General features: G+C 36.5%; 3 protein-coding genes across 5 annotated transcripts; all 3 read right to left on the reverse strand.

The window, feature by feature from the left end:
• Positions 1-3,713: 3,713 nt before the first annotated feature.
• Positions 3,714-9,200, reverse strand: syt19 (synaptotagmin XIX). 3 transcript variants are annotated; one of them, XM_079620311.1, is made up of 7 exons: positions 8,888-9,200; positions 8,459-8,638; positions 6,521-6,582; positions 5,883-6,290; positions 5,691-5,810; positions 5,509-5,620; positions 3,714-4,200 (listed from the first exon to the last, which is right to left on the reverse strand). In XM_079620311.1, exons 2-7 carry the CDS (start codon positions 8,631-8,633, stop codon positions 3,893-3,895), a joined length of 1,185 nt encoding a protein of 394 aa, XP_079476437.1. In that variant the 5' UTR covers positions 8,634-8,638; positions 8,888-9,200; the 3' UTR covers positions 3,714-3,892. The 3 variants fall into 3 exon arrangements, with proteins under 3 accessions (XP_079476437.1, XP_079476436.1, XP_079476438.1); XM_079620310.1 differs by having other exon boundaries at positions 6,521-6,597; XM_079620312.1 differs by lacking the exons at positions 8,459-8,638; positions 8,888-9,200 and adding an exon at positions 7,837-7,960.
• A 278-nt stretch (positions 9,201-9,478) lies between these two features.
• On the reverse strand, positions 9,479-12,543 carry LOC307002472 (C-signal). Its single transcript, XM_079620105.1, has 6 exons — positions 12,242-12,543; positions 11,830-11,881; positions 11,168-11,355; positions 10,917-11,075; positions 10,166-10,276; positions 9,479-10,070 (listed from the first exon to the last, which is right to left on the reverse strand). Exons 1-6 carry the CDS (start codon positions 12,386-12,388, stop codon positions 9,957-9,959), a joined length of 771 nt encoding a protein of 256 aa, XP_079476231.1. The 5' UTR covers positions 12,389-12,543; the 3' UTR covers positions 9,479-9,956.
• Positions 12,544-13,801: 1,258 nt separating this feature from the next.
• got2a (glutamic-oxaloacetic transaminase 2a, mitochondrial) lies at positions 13,802-20,659 on the reverse strand. Its single transcript, XM_079620106.1, has 10 exons — positions 20,399-20,659; positions 18,341-18,497; positions 17,982-18,110; positions 17,828-17,887; positions 17,293-17,454; positions 16,935-17,039; positions 16,576-16,726; positions 15,687-15,852; positions 15,451-15,601; positions 13,802-15,362 (listed from the first exon to the last, which is right to left on the reverse strand). The coding sequence occupies exons 1-10, from the start codon at positions 20,479-20,481 to the stop codon at positions 15,240-15,242; spliced, it is 1,287 nt and encodes a 428-aa protein (XP_079476232.1). The 5' UTR covers positions 20,482-20,659; the 3' UTR covers positions 13,802-15,239.
• Positions 20,660-22,893: the final 2,234 nt, after the last annotated feature.

Genomic DNA, 22,893 nt, shown 5'->3' on the forward strand with positions numbered 1-22,893 from the left:
CTTATTTTAAACAGCAAAAAAACAAAAAACAAAATCAGAGAGTGCTCTTTGAATCTAGGCAAATTATATTCCACTCCAAAGTACTTCTTCAGGCATAAAAGTATATTTTAATTGGGCTTGCAACATTGTGACATAAAAGAAAGAATAGGAACACATGGGAGGTTTTTAACTTTTTAATGACTCTGATTGTAATGTGTATGCTTTGTTTTCATTTCATTCTAGTTCCTGTTTCACTTGTTCTCATTTCCCCGCCACTAGTTTGTTGGTTGATAATTAGTTCCCCACACCTGTTCTGTTTCTACCATGATTACCCTGCTTATATAAGCCCCGAGTTCCCCTTAGTTCTTTGTCCTGTATCGTTTATGGAAGAGTGGTTGTGTTTCTCTGTGCTCTTCTACACTCTAAAAAATGCTGGGTTGTTTCAACCAAATTTTGGGTAAAATATGGACAAACCCAGCCGTTGGGTTAAATCTTTACATTACATTTTTAACCCAACGTTTGGGTTTGTCCATATTTTACCCAAAATTGGGTTGAAACAACCCAGCATTTTTTAGAGTGTACATGCTTGTTTATTTATTTATTTTTATAATAAAGTGTTTCTTTGGATTCTCAGTCGTCATGTGCTTTGTATACAGCCACCGTGTAATCACCGTGATTGCCAAGTGAAATTTACATAAAGACTTTTATGTCAAGTTAGGTGTAAGTGTCTCAGTTTTCAACATTCAGTGTATTGGTAGATGTCATGTAGGCTACACAATACAAATGTCATTCAAGAATGAATGGTACACCCAATACAAAACAAAAAGACATCAATGTTTTTAATGGATGTAGGCCTGCTGTATAATGAACACATATATTATTTACAGTAAAAAAGACCCTACACAACCCACATCCATCAACAGAATCAAGTTATTTCAACAAAAATAACAATGATAATAACAGTACTGCATCAGTCTCCATTATGCTCTAGGGCCAATTCATTAATGTTGCGTAACTGGTGTTTGAGCCAACTCTACATATATGTGTTACTGCAGTGACAGCAGTGGCCTGGGACAGCTACCATCACTCTTGCCATAAGAGCCTCGTATATACAGCCTAAAAAATATCATTCACACAAATACATATCTGGGCATGCCCCCTACTCTGACCATATAAGGAGCCATATAATGAATAAGTAATTTAATAAATGAATACATTCAACTTTCACAGTATTACCTTAGTAATCAGTGGGAATTGTTTTTCATCGACTGGCCATTTTTTTCTAAAGGGGTTCAGTCATTATTTCAAGAAAAAAATATTTTAACCCGCTTTAAAAGCCCACCAGTCCGCAGTTAACAACTCCTAAGATTTATAAAACATACTTTCTTCTGTGTAACACACTCACAAAGAAATATATTTTGAAGAATTTTGGTAAAGAAACAGTTTTGGTTCCCAATGACTTCCTTTGTATGGACAAAAAAGAATGCCAGCATTCTACAAAATAACTTTTTTTGTGTGTGCGTTACACAATCATACATGTTTGGAACGACATGCGGGTGAGTAAATGATGACAGATTTTTCATTTATTGGTGGACTTTAAGAATTTTGAGATTTTATTTAACTTTCCTTTAGGCTGCTATTGAAACTTATTACTTTAAATTTGACTACTGTATATTACTCCTTGTAATTTCAGTTAGACATTTAAAGTAAAAAACTTGTTTTCAGCTCATTATGACTGAAATTTGTGAATTTGCATTTGGTGTGAAAAGGCCTTTATATTTGCAAAAATATATAATTGAATAATTATTAAAAAACAAACAAGCAAGCCCAGCCCAGATGAGAAAAAGTAACGCAAAAGTAACGTAACCCATTACTTTATGCAATTAGTTACTTTTTTAGGGAGTAACACATATTGTAAAGCATTACTTTTAAAGGCAACTTACCCCTTAGCCCTGCTGGGTATTGTGGGTAATGTAATAATGTAGAAGTAATATGGTGGTTTTGCATAAAAACAAGAAAAGAGGAATGCATTCCTCCCTTCCAAGGCCCCAGATTTCTCATGCTCACCCTTTCCCCCCCAAATCCCATTGTGACTTCCATTAACAGACTCTGGGAGGAATAGTTTACCAAACAGTCTTGAAGAGCGAGATGAAATGTCTGGGAATGGCCTTGAGCAGCGGAGGTACCGTGCATCTGTTCAGCACCGCTCATTATGAGTCAAAGTCGTGATATTTGCCTTAATTCAATATCTGTCTACAAGAAGACTGCTCCAGTGGCTCGGCAGTAACTTCAAACAAACACACTGGAGGCAGGCCAAAACGAAATAAAGTGCCATTGAGACACCCATCTGTTTTAATGGTATGCGGGTCTGTTCTGGTTGTTATCCTAGCATCACACTAATGATCAAGCCTCCTCAAGATGAGTTTTAGCAGTGCGCCGGGAATGATGGGTTGACGTGTGCAACTTTTGCAGCAGAAATCCATCTGTGAGAAGTCTTTCATTACTGACACATTCAGTGTGGAGATAGATGAGGGGTAACAGTTTATTGTCAATTGAATATTTCAATTTGCATTGCACTCTTGTTGACTCATATTTATCCTGATGTGCTGATTTTTCTGTATTATAATTTTTCAAATAACTATAATCCTTTTTAAGTGATTATCTATTAGAATTGTGGGTGGGTGGGGCATTAGTATGAAGATATTATTATGATTGGGTCAAAACAACAGATAAGCTTCATTATTCTAATGGTGTTATGGTGTTAGAGAGCCATCTTGTGGATACAGTTTACAGATTATTTAAATGAGCTTGGTAAAACATGAGAGTGAGGACTCATAGATGAATAAACTAATATATTTCAATCTACTCTCGTTATTTTTAAGACTTTATGTCTGAAGCTGTAGAATATGCTGTGTGTGTGTGTGTGTGTGTGTGTGTGTATGTGTGTGTTTGTGTGTGTGTGCGAGCGTGTGTGGAGCATGTCAATATTAATCAGGAAAATAAGATTTTCTAATCAAAGTGATCAAATCTTGTGTTGCAAAAATAAGTACAACCTCCTGTAAATGACAAATAAAACTACATTTAAAACAAGTCTGTGCAAGTTCCAAAACATTTAAATTAGTAATTTCCTAACAATTAAATGTGTTATATAGCCAATTAAAACATTATCTTAATGCTGACAACAATGGAAGCATGGGACAGATTTTATTTAGATGTATTTATTTGCACAAAAGAGGACAATGGTACAAAATAATTACCAAAGCAATGTTTTAAGTGTGAAACAATGCAAAATTAACATAGAAATTCAAATGATGTGACAAATTATGTCCTTGAAACAAAGAGGCCTTCACTTTAAGCTTTTATTTCACAATGAATATATATATATATATATATATATATATATATATATTATTATTTTTTACAGAAACCGATAAAGCAGTCAACACACATACACACACACAGACACACACACACACACACACACACACACACACACACACACACACACACACACACACACACACACACACACACACACACACACACACACACACACACACACACACACACACACACACACACACACACACACACCTCATCATTTCTTAATTACTTATAAATCCAAGTTTTAAAAAACTTTCTTGTCTTTAGCTTTTTGAATACCAAGACACAGTATCAGTGAAGAACATTCTGCACATTTGAATGATGAAATATGAGATGGTAGGGTAAACAGGGTAAATATAACTTTTTAACTAATTTTATTGTGCATCTTTTCCAAACAAGCTGTTTCTTTTAAGACAAATCACTGCTAACTAATTACATTAAAGTGTGAAAATATCTGGCTGCATTTAAATTAAAGTCGGAAGTTCGGCCTCCCACCTCGGGAAATGTGAGCATGTATGTGCGTCAATATTCAGATGAAGATGAAATGCCACTTAGCGATTGGCTGTCGTAATGATTGCATCATCAGCTCCCAGTGCGGATTCTCTGAGGTCTTGTCCTTTTTGAGGTGGATGTTACCAATCAAGCGCTTGGAGGACTTCTTTGAAGGCTGAAGTTCGAAAACAGACACTATAATGGAGCACTCTCTTATATGTTGATCTGGCAACAGAAAGGTCAGGACCTCATTAAACACAGTCACCTCCCAGCTCATCTTCTGGGTTGTCCTCTGATGTCGAAGTTTGCACTGGTTGCAGATGATGCTGATTCTGGCATAAAGAGCTGTGAGTACAATGAACAAACACCTTAAACACCTTTAATAATTTAAAGTAATTTTACAGCATTTATTAAGCTTGGTTTATGTTCAATTATAAATATATACCTTTGTTTGTTGTTAATTCCCAATGTATAAAGGAATATATTAAACTCCTAATTTTAGGCAATAAAGATTACATCTTCAATGCAGTAGGTGGAGACAAATGACCAGTGCCGCATCCGAAATCGCATACTTCCCTACTATTTATTAGGCGTAAAAAGTATTACACACAAACTGACCACCAACTCTTAGATGACATATTTACTTTTTAGCTCAACTGTCACGGAATGGAACGCACAGGATAGTGGGTAATATCATAGGCAGAAAGGATGCATATGCTGCTCGATCAGATGAAGGTATCTAAGGAGACAGGAAGTCAAGCTAACATTAGATTCGGACGTGCCTTGATGTCCTAATTTGTTTGAACTGATTCATTCAAAAACGATGATTCATTAGTCATTGAATGATTCATGTAAACGAACATGAAACACCGCTACTGTGTTCTGCTGTGGATTTTCGTTGTCGGAGTAAAAACATAAACTGTCAATACTCAAAAAAAAAGTTAAAAGTTACTTAATATTGAAATATTGTTTGTATAACTGTTGAATAAAATCAATATCACATCAGACGATTGCGCTGCTTCTCTTTGAAACGTTCCATCATTGCTATTTCACTGTTATTACTGTTAACTAAAACTATTAAAAATAATTCTCGGTGATTGAAATAAAGCTTATATAAAATAAATAATAATAAAAATACACAAATTTAATTAGAAAAATGTACTGTTTACTGCCTTTGCAACTGACTGAAATAAGTTGAATTTGAAGTATTTTAACTTAGCGGAACTTACATAAACTTATATCGACTCGCGTACAGCCGTTACCGGAAACCAGTGATTATAGTTATAAAGTCAGAAATATGGATATTTTTCTTACAAAAACACATCGCTTCGTTTCAGAAGGCATTTTTTTAACCCCCTGGAGCAGTATGGATTACTTTTATGATGGATGGAAGCGTTTGTTTGGCTTCAAAATCTATGGTACATTCACTCCCATTATAAAGCTCGGAAGAGGCAGGATATTTTTTTATATAACTCTAAATGTGTTTGGATGAAAGAAGAAAGACATTTACACCTATAGGCTGGCTTGAGGGTGAGTAAATTATGGGATCATTTTCATTTTTGGGTCAACTAACCCTTTAAGTGCATTCAATTCCAAATGCTTCTCTGCATCTACATTATTGTATAATTAAACACTTAATTGATTATTCCTCACCTCTCTCAGTTTTATTTGAATGACAGACTGTGCGGATCTTCAACACCCCCACCTCCAGCCTCTGAGATGTAGGCAAGTATTTCAGAGAAAGCAGCGCCTCACCAACCATGTCCTGCGCAGAAAATGGACCGGTTGTTCCTCATCTCATAATTCCAAATGTGTGGTTTTGAGATTACACTTACTTTCTTGGGGACTTGCAGATCCTGTCTTAACTCCAGTGGATATGACATCTTCAGACTGTTCAGGGGAACACGAGCCTCTCCCAGAATTCCATGTCTTGAGTATTTATCAAAGTCCCTCACCTAAAATAAATGATCTAAAAATTAATTATTGCGTCATGGGCGAGTCCTTGCTAAATAAGCTTGTTAACATACCTCAAATCTAACAGTGACTCTTGATACTTCCTCCTCAGCCAGAGAACAAGAGAACTGATCTCCAAACACAGGACAGGAGCTCTTCTTCACTAGACGCGTCTGCCACTCGTCCAGCACACTGTGCAGTGGACACTGCTCCGCATCTTCTCTCGCTGCCCACATTAACCTCACCCAAACAAAAGGGTCCACACTGTGACTGAAGTCTCGCACGGCCAGATCTTGGGCGTCCAGTACCGTCACCACCAGTCTGGACTGCAGCTGATCATAGAACAGTGAAAAGCGCAGAGATCCCTGGATGTGCTCCTCTTCAAGATCAGCCATGCTATCCAGGTCTAAACTACTGCCCAGGTTGGTGCAAGATGTGCCAGGGGACACTCGGTGGCTCAGTTCCTCATAATGAACCTCCATCTGATGGACAGAGTGTGTATCTGGTCTCATTTTCTAGCATAGTCTCTTATTGGATGTTTAGAATACAGACATACTTTTTGGCAAAACCAAAGCAAAGCATCTGCAAAACGTGTTTTTCATATACTTTGTTTGATCTAAGTCAGAGCAAGCAGAAACTATGGAAGCAAACAGTATATGGAATATGCATTCAGGGTATGAAAATAAATATGTTTTATGTAAATTAATCTTACCTTAGAGTCTCGTGTTTGTGTAGCATACTGAAAACCTCCGCTTTTAGCCGACGGGCCATCTGCTGACAAAATATTCACTGGAATCAAATAGATGTTGATAGATATTCTGCATAAACCCTGTTAGCTTTGCATATACTGTGTGTGTGTGTGTATATATATATTTGATCAAAGCTGCAGTAAAAACGGTAACATTGCAATTCAAAATGTACTGTAATGCATTTTATTCTTGTGATGACAAAGCTAAATTTCTCTTCAGTGTCACATGATCCTTCAGAAATCATTCTAATATGCTGATTTGGTGCTCAAGAAACATTTCTTACTATCACTTTTTTTTGTAAAAAAACGTCTCCGTGATCACTTTTTTTCATGATTCTTTGAATATAAGTTAAAAAGAACATCACTTGTTTGAAGTGAAAATCTTTTGTGACTTTATAAATGTCTTTACTGTCACTTTTGATCAATTTAAAGGGGTGGTTAAGTATGATTTCACTTTTCTAACTTTAGTTAGTGTGTAATGTTGCTGTTTGAGCATAAACAACATCTGCAAAGTTACAACGCTCAAAGTTCAAAGCAAAGGAAGATATTTGCTTTTAAAGAAAAGGACTACAACAAACGGCTGGTAGGGACTACACGACATTCCTCCCGGGTTAGTGACATCAGCAACCCTAAAATGTACATAAACCCCTTAATCATAAATCATAAATTACATAAATCGCAGTCCATGTTGAGAAGAGGAAAAGTTGTTGTATAAGAGTACATTTGTGAGTCAGCTCAAACTTTAGCATCCATCTTTTAACATGCAATAGAAAGTCACTCTGTGTGCACCTCACAACAGTTCATATACGAGCGATTTATAGATTACCTTGACAGAATATCCTAATTGAAGATAGTTAAAGGTGCAGTGTGTGATTTTTAACAGCATCTAATGGTGAGGTTTGCGAATTGCAAACAGTAAGCCACTTACGGCCTATCCCTCCCTTTTCAAACTCGAAGGAGAAGCTACGGTGGCCGACGTAACCAGCAGCACATTTCTCCCCACATAGCAAACTCTGTAGCGCTGTGTGTTCGCTGTCGGCTACGGTAGAAACATGACATCACAATATGTCGACCTTCATTTAAGGGGGTGCCCGCGCTTATGTAGATATAAAGGACTCATTCTAAGGTAATAAATACATAATGGTTCATTAAGTAAGGTCTTTATACACCACTGAAAACATAGTTATGGATCTTATATTGCATTTCTGTCAATAGATCCTCAGAAATAATACACATTGCACCTTTAACTCCACATCAGCTACATAAATTCATCAACTAACCATTCAGAGATGTCATGTTGCATTCTACATGTTGTCACTTCTTCTTGAGTCTCTCCATCTTTGTCTGACTCCGTTTTAACATTAAAGGCAGAACAGTTTCTGTCATTTTAGTGTGTCTGCGTAAGGTAATCGCAGCTGCTAACACACAGGAACTCTTGAAACCCCGCCCTCTGCAGCAGCTCATTTGCATTTAAAGGGCCAGGAACAAAACGGTGCGTTTTCTCAAACCCTCAAAAAGTGACAACTTTAACATGCTATATAAAAAAATCTGTGGGGGTATTTTGTGCTAAAACTTAACACACACTCTGGCGACATTAGAGATTTATTTTACATCTTGTGAAAATGGCATTTTACCACCCCTTTAACGCATCTGTTCTGCATAATCATATTAATTTATCTCAGAAACAAAAAAAAAGAAATCGCTGACCCCAAAATGTTGTGTTCTACTGTAGTGTAGATATAATGAATTATATACAGTACATCTTATACAACACTGTGCATCTAGGCTACGTATGTTGAATGCTTATCTAAAACTACAACTGCTAATAGTAATAAAGTACTAATCTTGCGCAATATTAGGTAAAATATAAAAGCCAATCAATTAATTAGCATGAAAACTTACCGGCTCTTTGTAAAACAGGAAACCGTGTACAGTAGCGGTAAATCTGCCATATCAACAGACAGAGGGCTATAAGGAAAAGGACAGCAGATATGCCCAAAATACTATACTCCACTTTCTCTGAGAGTAGCAGTTGGATTTCTCCAAAGGACAGGATCAAAGTGGTAAAGAAAACCATTCTTTCTGGAAATGAAGGACACAAAGTTACTAATGCTGAGTTTATTGATATCAGTTGTGTTATACATACATGTATTCAAGAATCAAATTTGTGTTATATAACATATACTTTTCACACACTATCTTATATTATACTATAGTACATAAAGTATTTAGATATGTCTATTTTTGAGATGCTTTCCAGGAAAGGACAGAGGTGGATCATTGAAGGTTTCTGTGTAAAAAGGAAAGAACTAATAAAGAACCAAAGCCTACCTTTTTAAGCTTTAATTGTCCTCCATTAGTTCCATTTTACAAATAAACTACTGGCGGACTGGAGTGTATCCATATTCAAACGCAGTTGACAGGTGATCACCTGACAGGTGATCAGCAAACACAGGGGCAAACCTGTTTGAGCACTTGTACATTCAGTTCTTATTAAACAGGCTTCATCTGCACTCCCTTCACCAATCTATTGCTGAAATATAAGATGGAGACCATGTGTTTCATTGGCAATTTCATATTTCTTTACTACTCCACTATGCAAATTCAATGGCCAGTTTATCACGGCCTTGTATCCAAATAGCCAAGGCTTGTGGAGATGAGATAATTGCTCGTGAAAAAGAGTGTCAGTGTTGTACAGATGGGAGGACCTCCATTTGCCTTTTAGAAAAAAAGAATACGTATAGAAATATCATAATCTACATGAAAAATTATAGATGATTTATTACTAAAATAAATCACGCACAATGTAATGAAATATAGCTAAACCTAAGATAAGCACCGAGCTGAACCATTTATTTACTTGAACGGCTACATGTGTGCATAAGAAAACATTTACGAAAAGTAAATCAGAAAATTCGAAATATGTTTCTGAATACAGCTTTATTTATACATGTGCAGTTTAATGACATAATATAAATGTTAACAAAAATACTTATTCAATGTCAATACAATCTTTAATATGAAAACCATTCTACAACACATTTTATGTAGCAAAACAATACATATTAAATAGCTTTGTGTCTTTTTCCGAGGATTAAACACAAATACCCTGTTGCATTCAGAATTGTGCCTGGCGGTTGCAGGTAAACAAGAATAAGTGTCAAAAAGTTTGTTCATAATTTTACCAGGCAAGATAAAATTATTTCAAAATTTTTAATGCAAAACTCCATTCACTGTCACATCCGCAAAACATTCAAAATATTAAGTAACTTTTCATAAGCAAGGAACAAAAAAAAACTCTGAACAAGAATGTAGATGATTAAATAAGTAAATAAATATACATATGCATCAAAACGAAAACACTGCTTCTATTGCACGCATCTAAATAACATCTGCAGAATCACCAGGGAAGTTGTTCACCAGTATAGTGAAGAAATGACCCATGATCCTTTTCAGCCAAGCCACCAATCACAGACAATACAGAGGAAATGCTTTCTTCGGGGCTCAATGGTGCCTGTATAGAAAACAATGAACACACCACAAGAGTTTATCACTTATTCGGTTAGCACAATGACAGACAGCAAAGTTGAAAAGCTGATCGAGACTCACTTCAGGACCACCCATATCAGTGCGTACCCAGCCTGGATGCAGAGCCATACACAGGACCCCGTCTGCCTCGAGGTCCACTGCCAAGCATCTGGTGACCATGTTCAGTGCACTCTGAGACAAGGCAAGTTTATTTATATAGCACATTTCATTCACTATGGTAGTTCAAAGTGCTTTACATAGAAATTAATTAAAAATCGACTTACCGACAAGTTTTATTTTTTTAAACGGAATATAGCGGTATTTATTATAAATTATTTATCCATGCTCATCATAATTATTTCTACATTCGTGTGCCCTCGTAATCTTTAATCAAAATAATTTCCCCTTCCTCTTGCATCGACTTCTCTAACCGGCGCGAGGGCGGGACATCCTGTCACTCAAATCAGATTGAGAAAAAAAATCGAGTCTTGCCCCACATTTTTTCCGTGTTCGAGAAGTCACAAAAAGGGAAGTAAAGACTATCGCAACTTTTGGTAGAACTTTATTTTACAGTCCCGTTCCTCATGTACATACTATGTACTTATTATAGCAATTACAATAAGTACTAACCCTGAACCAACCTACCCCTAAAACCTATAACCTTAACCCATGTAGTTACCTTATATATTACCAGTACTTTCAAGTACACTGTAAGTAAACGTAAATGCATGTACTGTAAAAAAAAACAAAAAAGTGCAACCCAACTTTTGTTTAATGCTGACTTTAAAACTTTTACCCTGGCGTTGAACTCCAAAAGCAGAATCTCACAAACCTTTGATGTTCTGTAGGGATACCATTTGAAAGTGTTGGCACGATCACCCCAGTAGAGCTCAACCGAACCCAGCAGTGATGTCATATTGATGACTGCTGCTCTGTGGATGCCCATCCCGGTTCCCTTTGCAGCTGCTCGCTTCAGCAGTGGGAGCATGGCCTGCATGACAAGTGCCATCAGTAGGTCAGACGTTAGTGATGAGAGTAGATGTGTGCATTTATTGGGTCAAGATTTAATCTGAGAAACGAAACCTTGGTGATCATCAATGGTGCAACAGAGTTGGTATGGAAGTTTTCCAACATCTTGTCTGCAGTGACGGTCTCTAGGTTTGCTACAACATTAATTCCAGCATTGTTGATGAGACAGTTGAGGCCCTCCTCTTGAACTAGCTGTTCCACCTCAGATGCAGCTCTTTCTATACTCTCTTGACTGATGACATCTAGTAACAGAGACATCCACGATTAATGCAACAGTCAGGTAAACAAACTCTTATTTTTAAATACAGCTTCTTCTAGATCAGTGGTTCATAACTGGTGTCAACAGTCAAAATGGGTTGCAAGTTTTCCCTCCACAGCAGGGTGAAAAAATATGCAAAATGCAGATAATCAAACTGTAACAGGCCATCAAACCATTAAGAAAATTCAGTAAGGTAAAAGAAAATATGACCCTCCACCAACTACATTAAATAGTTCAATGCAAACACTTCAACTGTTGTTTAAGCATTTATAAAACTGTCAATTTCATGCTAGTTAATGGTAATATTAATGCTTTCATCCTTTGAGTTTTTTTTTGTTGCACAATACAAAAAAAGAAAAAAGAATTGTGTTGTGTTAGGTCGCCACCTAATGTTCAATATAAAATCTGGGTCATGAAGCAAACCAGAGAACCACTGTTCTATCTAGACTAGACTTACCCAGTTTAATAATGTGAATGTTTTTATGCTCTTCTGCCAACCTTTGCAATTCCTATAAAAAAAAAAAGGTCTTTTAAAATATTTGAAAATGTTTTTCTTTTCTTTTCTTTTTTTACACTTGCTGCTTTTAGGACCTCATTTTAAACTACATATAAATGTATGTACTTTTAAATGATTATCACACAAAAAATCGAATAAAAATGTACACTTCCGTCTCCTTATACACTGATACGACTTTTAACCTAAAATATTATGTTGAAATCTATGAAATGCATGTCGTTCGTACTTGTCAACTGCGCATGTGCACATTCCCATGCAGCTAAAAAGATGACTGTAAATGATCTGGGGCTGCTTTCTACTGTTTGTATAGTAGGCCTAATGCAAATACTACACTCTCTGCTCACGAAATTACCTTGGCTCCATCTGGATCCCGAGCAGTAGCGATAATCTTCCCGGGAGAAGAGCCTCCCGTTACTAGACTCTCAACTATCTGCAGCCCGAGGCCTCGACTGGCTCCGGTGACCATTAAGTTTGAACAGTTTTTAAATGCATGACTCATATTTTCAATTTATTCGAAAACACGAAATTAACTGTCTGTCCGGGCCGCACGAGATAAGTTAGACGACAGCTTGATGACAGAATAGTCTATAGTCACGTGATCAGGGAATCACCTGTCTCCACGCGTCACCACCATAGACATCATATAGATAGACGCCCTATCGACCGCTACTGCCTACTAGCGCGGTCGAGCCGTGGAGCCGCCATCTTAAACCGGTCACCCGCTCCACTCAGTGTATCCTGTATGGCAGGAGCAATGAGCTGTCAGCGCATTTAATTAATCATAACTCACTGAAGACCGAACTGATTTTCATGCGGGGTTTTTTTCTGCAAAGGTCATTCATGTAGCTATGATACAGGACACATGGTTCGGCATATTTTAATATTCATAGTAGGCTTAACAGTAATATAATATTCTGATATAAGATATAAAGTGACCAGACGTCCAAAATCATAATATGTGATGTAGGATACAAGGTATTTTATAAATCACACACTATAAATATGATCAAGAAACAGAAACAGAGTTGCAGTAAAGTAAGATATTTTAATATGTTGAAGAAACAATAATGATTTGTGACACACACTCTCTCTCTCTCTCTCTCTCTCTCTCTCTCTCTCTCTCTCTCTCTCTCTCTCTCTCTCTCTCTCTCTCTCTCTCTCTCTCTCTCTCTCTCTCTCTCTCTCTCTCTCTCTCTCTCTCTCTCACACACACACACACACACACACACACACACACACACACACTCGATTTGCGCATCGCCGACGCCGTCATGTGTGTATTAACGTTCCACAGGTAACGTAACTTAACGTTAACGTTATTAACGTTACATTGCTTCCTGATATCACATGCGCAAACACAAATAACCTATATTTATATATGTACATACTACAGGGCCGTTGAATGCTTGTATCTGATAACCGTGAAGCTCTTGTAATTATTACTTTACCCAACCTCTCCATGCCGAGTGATGCAGTAAACACAGCCTAGCTAACGTTAGCTGGCTACGATTTCAGTACAGTAATATCAAAGATCCTTGCTCCTCCTCAATTATCTGGTAATATTCTATTCACAAAATACAACCAAACGTACGGTAATGTTAAAATGTACTTGTTAAAAGTAATCCCGGGCCCTATTTGCGCTGGTCCGCCGATTAGAACAGGAAAATGCTCCACAGTGCTCTGGAATCTAACTGCTGCTAAGCAACGAAACTAGGAGTACGACCGGTTTAAGATGGCGGCCGTATTTCTCGGTGCCCAGCGGCCAATAGGGCATCTAGTCTCTATATAATAATATCTATGGTCACCACCGTCTAGTTCCCGTATCTCCGCTTCACCATTGACTTATTTACGATCATATGACCCACAAAATAATTTGAACACAAGCATCACTAAAAAAAATCAAACACGTGAGTTTTCGTTGAGCTCACTTTTATTAATTTGTTATTGTTCATACAGTATCAGTGCCATTTCATTTTCGATGAAAAACTTTGGACATAATCGCTTAATTTACTTTAGCAACTCAATAATCAGTTATACAAATATATATATATCATATATAATTCTTTTTGAAAAACTTTTAATATATATATATATATATATTAAAAGTTTTTCAAAAAGAGTTATCCTTACAAACTGCATGTTCACATAATCATCACCCACACAGGATTAAACATGCAAAACCTTTTTTTAAAGCATCGATTAACCACTGAAATATCAGTTACAACATGGTTTAAATTAGTTTTTTTTATTATAAAATGGATCGATTAATTCGATTTTGCCCACAGATGTACAAACTTTTTTTTGGCCAGCTAGGATGTGTGAATTCCTAATGATTTATGAAAAAAAAATGTATGTGTTATATCTGTGACAATTACACAGAATAGCAAGATAAATTTAAAATAAATTAAGCAAGAACACGTGTAGCCTAGTGCAAACACTATGGGCAACCTTTCTTCACTAGTAAAGCACTGACATTGCAGATTACAATACCTCGGGTATAGAATAAGTGCATTATCGTCACAAACGTGTCTAAGAAGAGCAAGTTACTGCTCAAGAAGACTTTTGATGCCGAATCATCCGTTTGATAGAGTAATTGCCACCAATAAAGACTTATAGTCCTAAAAAGATTTGACAAATAATGTCAAACATGAAATCTTGTTTACTCCTTTCAGTTATTTCTCTAACTTTAAACATGTTGTTAATTGATATATCAGCATATTTTGGACCATAAAAACATTCTTATCATGATTTCCTGTATCAGCACTGATAAGCGATTTCCTTTAAAGCTTGTTTTTATTATTCTGCCTTAATTTATTCAGGGGCTCACACATTCATAGTCATGAATTAAAGGGATACTTCACCCAAAAGTCAAATTCTGTTATTCTGTCATTAATAACTCACCCTCATGTCATTCTAAACCCGTAAGACTTCCGTTCATCTTCAGAACACAAATGAAGATCATTTTAATTAAATTAGAGAGATTTCTGTCCCTCCATTGACAGCTATGCAACTACCATGCTTCAAGAAGTTAATAAAGAGATCATAATCCACATGAATTGAGCGATTTATTCCAAATTTTCTAAAGGAGACACATTCACTTTATATGACAAACAGATTAATTTGTGTTCCAAAGATGAATGAAGGGCTTATGGGTTTGGAACAACATGAGGGTGAGTGATTGATGACAGAATTTAAATGTTTGGGCGAACTACCCTTTACATTTATAATTCCAAATTAAGTGAACTAGACGTCTACATAGCTCTATTTCATATCTTGCTCTAAAAGACAGGCAGCAGAGTACTTTATATCATCTAAATTACTTTTCGCTTGCTCTCTGTCTGCTGCCGGCTTCACTTGGTGACAGCGTGGATTGAGTGTGCTAGATATTCCACGTTTGCAGACGTCACACCAGCCACGGAGATCCGGCCATCTTTTGTCAGGTATATAGAGAATTCTTTAATCAGACGCTCCACCTGACAAAGAAGACAAGCAGATAAAAGCCAATGAGAAAAGGCGGAGGCCTTATCAGAGATACCCAGAATGCACTTTCTCTTGACTTGCCTGCTCCGCTTTGAGTCCCGTGAAGCAGAACATTCCGATCTGGTCAGTGACATGCTGCCAGTCGTGAGTGGAGCCCTCCTTCTTAAGGTTTGAAACAAGCATCTCTCTCATCCTAATGATACGGTTGGCCATGTCTTTCACCTCCGCGAGCCTACCAGAAAAACAGTCGAGCCACAGTCTGTAGAGCTCAGTTCTCATTGGCTGTGTTCATGACGGCGATTAATCTCTGGACTCACCATTCTTTGTAGAGTTCGGGTGTGTTGAGGATAATGGAGGCGATGCGAGCTCCATTCATGGGTGGGTTGGAGTAGATGGGTCGAATGAGAATTTTCAGCTGGGATTCCACACGCTTCGCCTCTTCAGCATCCTTACACACCACCGTGAAGCCCCCTACACGCTCACCTGAAGACGCAAAGGTACAGAGTATTAACTTTCAAATCTAACAATTCTCCACAAGTATTTTGTCTAATTTTCCAAATATAACACAAATCATTGAATCCTTGAATGATAAATTGACTCAAGAATATATCTTTACAGTGTATTTTCTCTTACTATAGTGGGAGAATTATTCACTTGTTTAAGGATAAACAAGTAAAAAACAAGTGAGATTACACTTACACTACCATTTATAAGAAATACATTTTTCTTTTTTTAAATTATTCATGCAAGGATGCATTAAATTGATCAAAAGTGACAGGAAAGGCATTTATAATGGTACAAAAGATTTCTATTTCAAATACATGCTGTTTTTTCTACCATTCTTTCATTCGTTTGAACAGTTGCCACAAAAATATTAAGCAGAACAACTGTTTTTATCATTGATAATAATAATGTTTTTTGAGCAGCATATTATAATGATTTCTGAAAGATCATGTGACACTGAAGACTGGAGTACTGATTTGCCATCACAGGAACATTACATTTTAAAACATATTAAAACAGAAAACAGTTCTTCTAAATTGTGATACTATTGCACATTATTACCGTCTTTATTGTATTTTTGATCAAACAAATGCAGCCTTGGTGAGAAGAGATTTTTGAATTAGGGAATTATTAACTTTTATATAAGTGTAATACAACAAGTAATTAGCAATGATTTGTTTTAACAATATACTTGATGCTCACCATACAGGCCCATGTTCTTTGCAAAAGACTGGGACAGAAGAATGTTGTGCCCCTGCTCAATGAAATAACGCACAGCCCAAGCGTCACGATCGATGTCGCCACTGGCAAATCCCTGGTAAGCCATGTCAAAAAACACCAGGAGATTTCTTTTCTGTTGAAAAGAGAGTGAAGAATCTTATTATCACTGAAATAGTCATTCATTTGAGACTGAGGACAGTCATTCTTCTATCGATCCAAATGGTCAAACTTAAAGATAAGGATTTAATTCCATCTATATGTTTGTCACTTCAATAAGTAGCTTTTCTGAGACCTGCAGTCAGCTTGATTTTGGACTTTAATTTAACGGCAAAACCAGTTACCTTGATCAGAGCAGCCATCTCTTTCCACTGCTCAGGCTTTGGGTCCACTCCTGTGGGATTATGAGCGCACGCATGCAGAACAATCACACTCTTCTCAGGGATTTTCTGAAAGAGAAATACATAAATACATACATAAATCTGATTTCATTTGTGGGAAATGAATCACATTCCCACCCCCCACATTTAATTTATACAAATTCTCCACATATTACGTTATCCAGAATTTCTAAATAAAATGATTCCCTCTTCATACTTAAAAGGTGGATCAGAAGAAAAGAAGAGAGCTAAAATGCAACAAATGTACAATGCTTATTCCCAATAAACATACACAAACAAGATATAAAAAAAATGGTCTTACTGAAATATCATCCAAGGCTCCTTTAAGGTCAAATCCAATGGTTTTAGGGTCATAGTAGCTGTAAGCATTTAGCTGCATGCCCGCATCTCTGAAGATAGGGGTGTGGTTTCCCCAGGAGGGTTTGGGCAGGTACACGTCCCGGGACACGTTATGGAATCGTGACTAGCCAAGAAGAAGTGATGTGAGTACTTGTTATTTGAACTACCTTTACAACCAATAACCAGAAATCAAAATAGTGAACAGTGACAACCCACTTTTTTAGTAGCCTTGGTTAACAAAAACAATCAGGCCTAACATCACATTACAAACTTAAATCAAAGCACAACAATATATGAAAGAATGAAAAACTATTAGCTACAAGACTGTGCCACATTTTTTAAAATGTATAGAATAGAAAACATTTATTTTATATTATATTGTATAAGCATACGAAGAAATAGGATGGGTCACTTCTGTTGTGCTCTATGACAGCCACATATAAAACAAAACAAATATATTATGAAATCCTTACAAACCTCTATATTTAACTACATACCAAAAAGTTAGCACCAATACGCAGAGATCCAGTTCCTGAGATCGTCTGGACAGTGATGCTCTGTGTGCAAAAAGAACTGGGGATTAATAATCACATCTAATAATTGAATAAGCAAAAGACTCCCTTTTAAAATGCATTGCTTTAAAGTACTCACTCTTCCGCTCTTTAAGACCTCATTCTCAGGTCCAAGAGCCAGCTGAGCGCAGGCCTTGGAAAAGTCTGCCAACCCTCCAATAGGAAGGTACTCTTTATCCAACTTCTTAGCAGCAATCTGGGCCTCAGCCTGACAATAGCAAATTCTGTCATTTGTTTTGTGCAGGGATTAGAATATAAAAACTTTATTTGGCTGATTGGAAGTGGATAGAATTATGGACAATTGCTGTTTTAAATGTAGGTCAGCTATAAAACAAAAATAATTTTCGAAGATAAAACAGGTCAGGGTGATTCAGGGAAATCTAACAAGATCATTGCATAATCATGTCGTATGCCAATTGTTACGTTATCATGACAAACCTTTCGGACACAGTTGAGGACAAACGGCTTGCCCTGATCGTCTCTATAAGCTCCTACTCCGAGGTTCATCTTTTTGGGGTTGGTGTCACGCTTGAACGCCTCCGTGACACCCAGGATGGGATCAGGGGGTCCCATCTGTACCTCAGTCCACCATGAGCTGTAAAGAAAAGAAGACTTTTAGGTTAACTATTGAGTGCATGCAAGTACGCTGCTCCAGTCAAAATGTTATGACTGTGTGTTGTCATAGGAAAAATGATATTAATAGTTAAATTGTAAATTGTTTACTTCTTAAATACTTTTGGAAGTAAGGCCAAACAATTTTATAGCTGTGTGTGAACCCCAAAGAATTTAGAGCAGTGCAGAAGACTGAAATTCAAACATCCCTAATAATTAAATAGAGACCACCTTCTCTTTTCACTGGCCCGAAAACTACTTTGCATATACATTAGGGAAAATATAAAAATCAACCCATTCTTTGAACGTCTCATTAAAAATTCTCCAAGATTGACAAGTTTTATCATAAGCTGATTATCATTACAGAGCTTTAGTTCTTGCTAAACTGGAAGGAAGTCATTAACAGCTTGAACTAGACTGCTAAACTCCGCTAATGAGACTTCATGTCTGAACGTTAACAGTAGACGAATTTTTAAAGTCCAAGTTTAAGCACATTGCATGGCTGTATTTGTTCTGATGGATGCTTGGCACACCGTTTCAGAATGGCCATGTCATTCTAAATAAAGATTCTGATAGCTTGCCCAGACAAACAGTAGGCCATCTCTGTAATTATTACCGGTGTAAAATGAGAGTATAATTCCAATCTAAACCCCACCCACATAAAGTGTGGTAATCCAATAAAAAGAGGTGAACAACACCCCACCCTCTGCCTCAGAACCAATCATGTGTCACACTCACATACTGCCCTTTTCAACCCAGCTCTGAATGTCAGTCATTTGTACCAATCAGCAACTCGAACTACTGTTACTGTACTCTCTCAGCTTTTGATTTTAAGACATACTGCTACTTTTTTATCCTCAATAACATGCAAAACCCTAAGTCTAGAACATTAATTAATGACAATAATGTAATGTTTACAGGAAATATGGGGTTTTATGTGGAAGCATTCCTGTCTCTGGCTTAGCGCGGACTGTAGTGATTGGCCCAATTTGAGGAAGTAGGCATTAAGGCATTACATGTTCCTTTTATGTTCCTACTCAAGTAACAGATAATTTATATAGCATATAATTAAGTAAACCCAAAGCTGACAGACAAACAACAAAAAGTTAAAAAGAAAAATGAATAGGCAAGTAAATAAAAATGTAAAAATAAAGTAAATAAATAAGCAGATAAAAATAAAGTAAATTAATTAATTTATGAATTATGTTCCTAAAAGTGTAAAGTGGCCTCCTAGCACACACATTAATAAAAAATAAAATTAAGTTAGAGCGAATATAAAAAACAAGTAGACAAATACCTAAATAAAAATAAAAACGTTTTGCAGTTAAAAAATAAATAAGTGCAGCTATGCAACTTAATACTTTAACAGAAACAGCAGTAAAAGAAAATAAGTTTTTATAGGGAGGCTGATTTTTTTCGTCTCAATCATGATAATGCCATTAAATAGACAGAAAATATAACCTTGGGTCAGACAGTAGCAAGCTAGGCCTGGCTGAACCTGACATAACTAATGTAATGTGTCATTATGAACACTTAACATGAAAAATCTCGCCTGTGTTGATCTCATTAACTCTGATCGCTTGTCAAAGCCCTGTATTAGTGATATTATACCTATTATAACTTCTGACATTGACAGTCGTCATAAATTAAATTAAAATTTCACGTTGAAAGATAAAAAAAACACTCGGTCAACATCAAAAGCAATAATAACTAGCAGCTATGTTGAATTATAAGCACAAGGTTAAAGTCTCATGTGTTACAGTAGAGTGGCATACTGTAACTTTCAGTGGTGCTGCTCTAACGTTAGACAGTCCGCTAACTCGCTAGCACATGCTAACTTGTCAACAGAGTGTTTGCACAAGACAAATAAAGCCTCAAATTTACCTTGCACGGAGCTGTAAGACTGCTAAAACAGGGGCCTGAGCCCCGGCATTAGTCAAAATCTTGCTGGATTTCAACAGGGCCATTGCTGGAAGCACAGATGACTTGGAGGAAGACAAACGCACACTGGCTGGGCTAACGTCACTTGAACTTGTGTGCTCTGCATGTGTTGATTATAGCGCCTCCAAGGACATTGCATTGCATTGCTGCTGGAGACAAGAGGTAGTACAGTATGTGGGACTCGAAGACTAGCCATCTACGAGTAACTGGTTTAACAGTTTGCTGTACACTTAAAAAAAGGTTTACTTTGGGAACAATTTTCAGAAACTGCTAGTAAATTTCACAAATAACTACAAAGAAATGACAAGTAACGTCGCATTGAATTAAACGTGCCATTTTTTAGTAAATAAAATTATTTCCTGTGTAGCCTACTGTATCAAATAGCCTCCATTGGGGGCTTTTACACTGAATGTGAATACTATATACATGATATATGACATTTCCATGGTCATATATCCAAACAACGGTGCAGTCTTCACAAGATGTGGTTTTAAATTTTTCAGACAAATTACAAGCGACTTGAGATGTCCAAACTTGCATCAGAGTGAAACAATATGCATATGACATATAGTGCAATTATAATAAGTGGCCACTTGGAGTCATTGTTGCTCCACACATTACAGAACTGTTGAACCCCTCACTTTTTGAAGTGCTAATACCAGTGAAAAGCTCATCTCTCTCTCTATGGATATAAAGGCTGATGTCTCTATACTGCATCTCTCTGCTTACAGAAATTGAGGTCTGCAGTTACCTTTTAAATGATGTGAATGCTGACATGTATGACATCACAAATTAACGTTACAATGAAAATACTGAAAAATTATTTTTCAGTATTTAGTGTATGAGTAAAGAATGAATCTGTGAGCCTCAATCCTAGCATCATGACCATTCAACATGCATTGCAGCTCATTTTTGCTTGTCCTTTCTTGATCTTAGCTACCATCCCCCTTTTCCCTTTTATGCTTTCAATTTTCTATGAGACTTATAAGGCTCGCAATGAGCCTGAAGGACATTAAAGGCCTTTATAATTATATTAGCATATGCTGAGTGGCAGAGAGCGTTGGTGCTTTAGTGGTAACATCCTTGTCTGCCTTGCAGGAGATCCGGGGCAGATAAGCTGAGGCTGTTACATCTTCGTCTTAGAAGTTTAGTGTATTTGTAGTTTCTGTGAGCTATTAATGTTTGAAGCATAGCCTAGAAAGTGGATTCCAAGCCTGTGTATGGTGTATTCTCAGAGATGCGTGTCTTGGTTACTGCTGTTAATGTGATATTCACTTTAATGAAAATAACATTGGTAGGAAAAGCATCTGCCAAACACACAAATGTCTGAAGAACGAGATCCGTTGATGATTGCAATCATTGCAGCAGTAGGCTATCTAAAACTTTATGAACTACGGCACATTTTAATTTAATCCAACACTGTTTTGTATTTTTGATGGACACCATTAGATGTTTTTATACCTAGATCAGCTTAATCAAGTCTTAAAAAGTATTTAGATGCCTAAAATTAATTAAAAAGGCATAAGGCCTCCAAATTTCAATTAGCATCTCATCGATTACCTTTAGGTAACAACTTTTTTTCTTTTTAAGAACATAGCCTCTTTCCCATTTTGTAGTGTAGAAAGGCTATAGAGAAGAGGTGAATTTAGCCATCCACTCTCAATTCCCCATTAAATTCACAGTAGCTATATTTAAACATCATCAATAAAAGAACAGGATTCTCTTCATTTATTAATTCATTAGTATAGCAATTACAATATAGACATAATACCAGAGTATGAATGCTTTCTGGTAATTGTATTCAATAGGAACAATTGGAAGGGCAAAGCTTTTGGTATATTTAAAAGCAACATATTAGGAGCTGAGGAACAGTGTATTATTTTCCTAATAATTTAATACGCTTTGAAAAAAATTCTCACTGGTATCACTTAAACACTTGCTGAGAAAAAAAGAGTTAGGATTGTGAAACTGTTAAATAGAGTCTAATTGTTTAAGAAAAAAAGTTGACATATTCAATTAATTATCAGTATTTGTTTTTACTTTAGACAGTTGTCTTCAGATGTATGAATGTGCTTTTTGCTAAATTATCAGAATATATCGAATGTTGAATAAAATATTTAGATTTTGTCAGATAAGATTTAGTTAAATAAATCATCAGTGAACATTGGAGCAATGTAATCAGTCAATGCAAGTAGTGTAGAGAATCCCCATTTATAAAACCAAAACTGCATTTGGATGAATTATTCATGTTCTGATGATTAATTGATAGGAATTTCTACAAACTCTGCTATGTAAGAGGAAAGTCTAGCAGATCAATTATTTAATGTGGTTTAAATGCATCTGGACACAATTGGGAAAGATGTTTTCTAGAAATGTGATGTCTCCATCCAGCATGTCACAGAACTGACTGTATGGATGAGATGTTACGTGTGACAGGA

The sequence above is a fragment of the Phoxinus phoxinus genome, assembly GCF_949152265.1.
Source record: "Phoxinus phoxinus genome assembly, chromosome: 8".
Classification (NCBI taxonomy): Eukaryota; Metazoa; Chordata; class Actinopteri; order Cypriniformes; family Leuciscidae; genus Phoxinus; species Phoxinus phoxinus.

Bases quoted from the DNA above. Each gene is read 5' to 3' on its own strand.
- syt19 (XM_079620310.1), bottom strand. From the start codon at position 8,633: ATGGTTTTCTTTACCACTTTGATCCTGTCCTTTGGAGAAATCCAACTG. The intron at 6,291-6,520 runs GTAAGATTAATT...TCTGTCCATCAG, and splicing joins CACAAACACGAGACTCTAAG to ATGGAGGTTCATTATGAGGA. The intron at 4,201-5,508 runs GTGAGGAATAAT...TTGTACTCACAG, and splicing joins TTCAAATAAAACTGAGAGAG to CTCTTTATGCCAGAATCAGC.
- LOC307002472 (XM_079620105.1), bottom strand. From the start codon at position 12,388: ATGAGTCATGCATTTAAAAACTGTTCAAACTTAATGGTCACCGGAGCC. The intron at 11,882-12,241 runs GTAATTTCGTGA...TTTTTTTTATAG, and splicing joins GGGATCCAGATGGAGCCAAG to GAATTGCAAAGGTTGGCAGA. The intron at 11,076-11,167 runs GTTTCGTTTCTC...CTTGTCATGCAG, and splicing joins CACCATTGATGATCACCAAG to GCCATGCTCCCACTGCTGAA.
- got2a (XM_079620106.1), bottom strand. From the start codon at position 20,481: ATGGCCCTGTTGAAATCCAGCAAGATTTTGACTAATGCCGGGGCTCAG. The intron at 15,853-16,575 runs GTGAGCATCAAG...TTGCGTCTTCAG, and splicing joins AAAGAACATGGGCCTGTATG to GTGAGCGTGTAGGGGGCTTC. The intron at 15,602-15,686 runs GTGAGTCCAGAG...TTTTTCTGGTAG, and splicing joins CCCGAACTCTACAAAGAATG to GCTCGCGGAGGTGAAAGACA.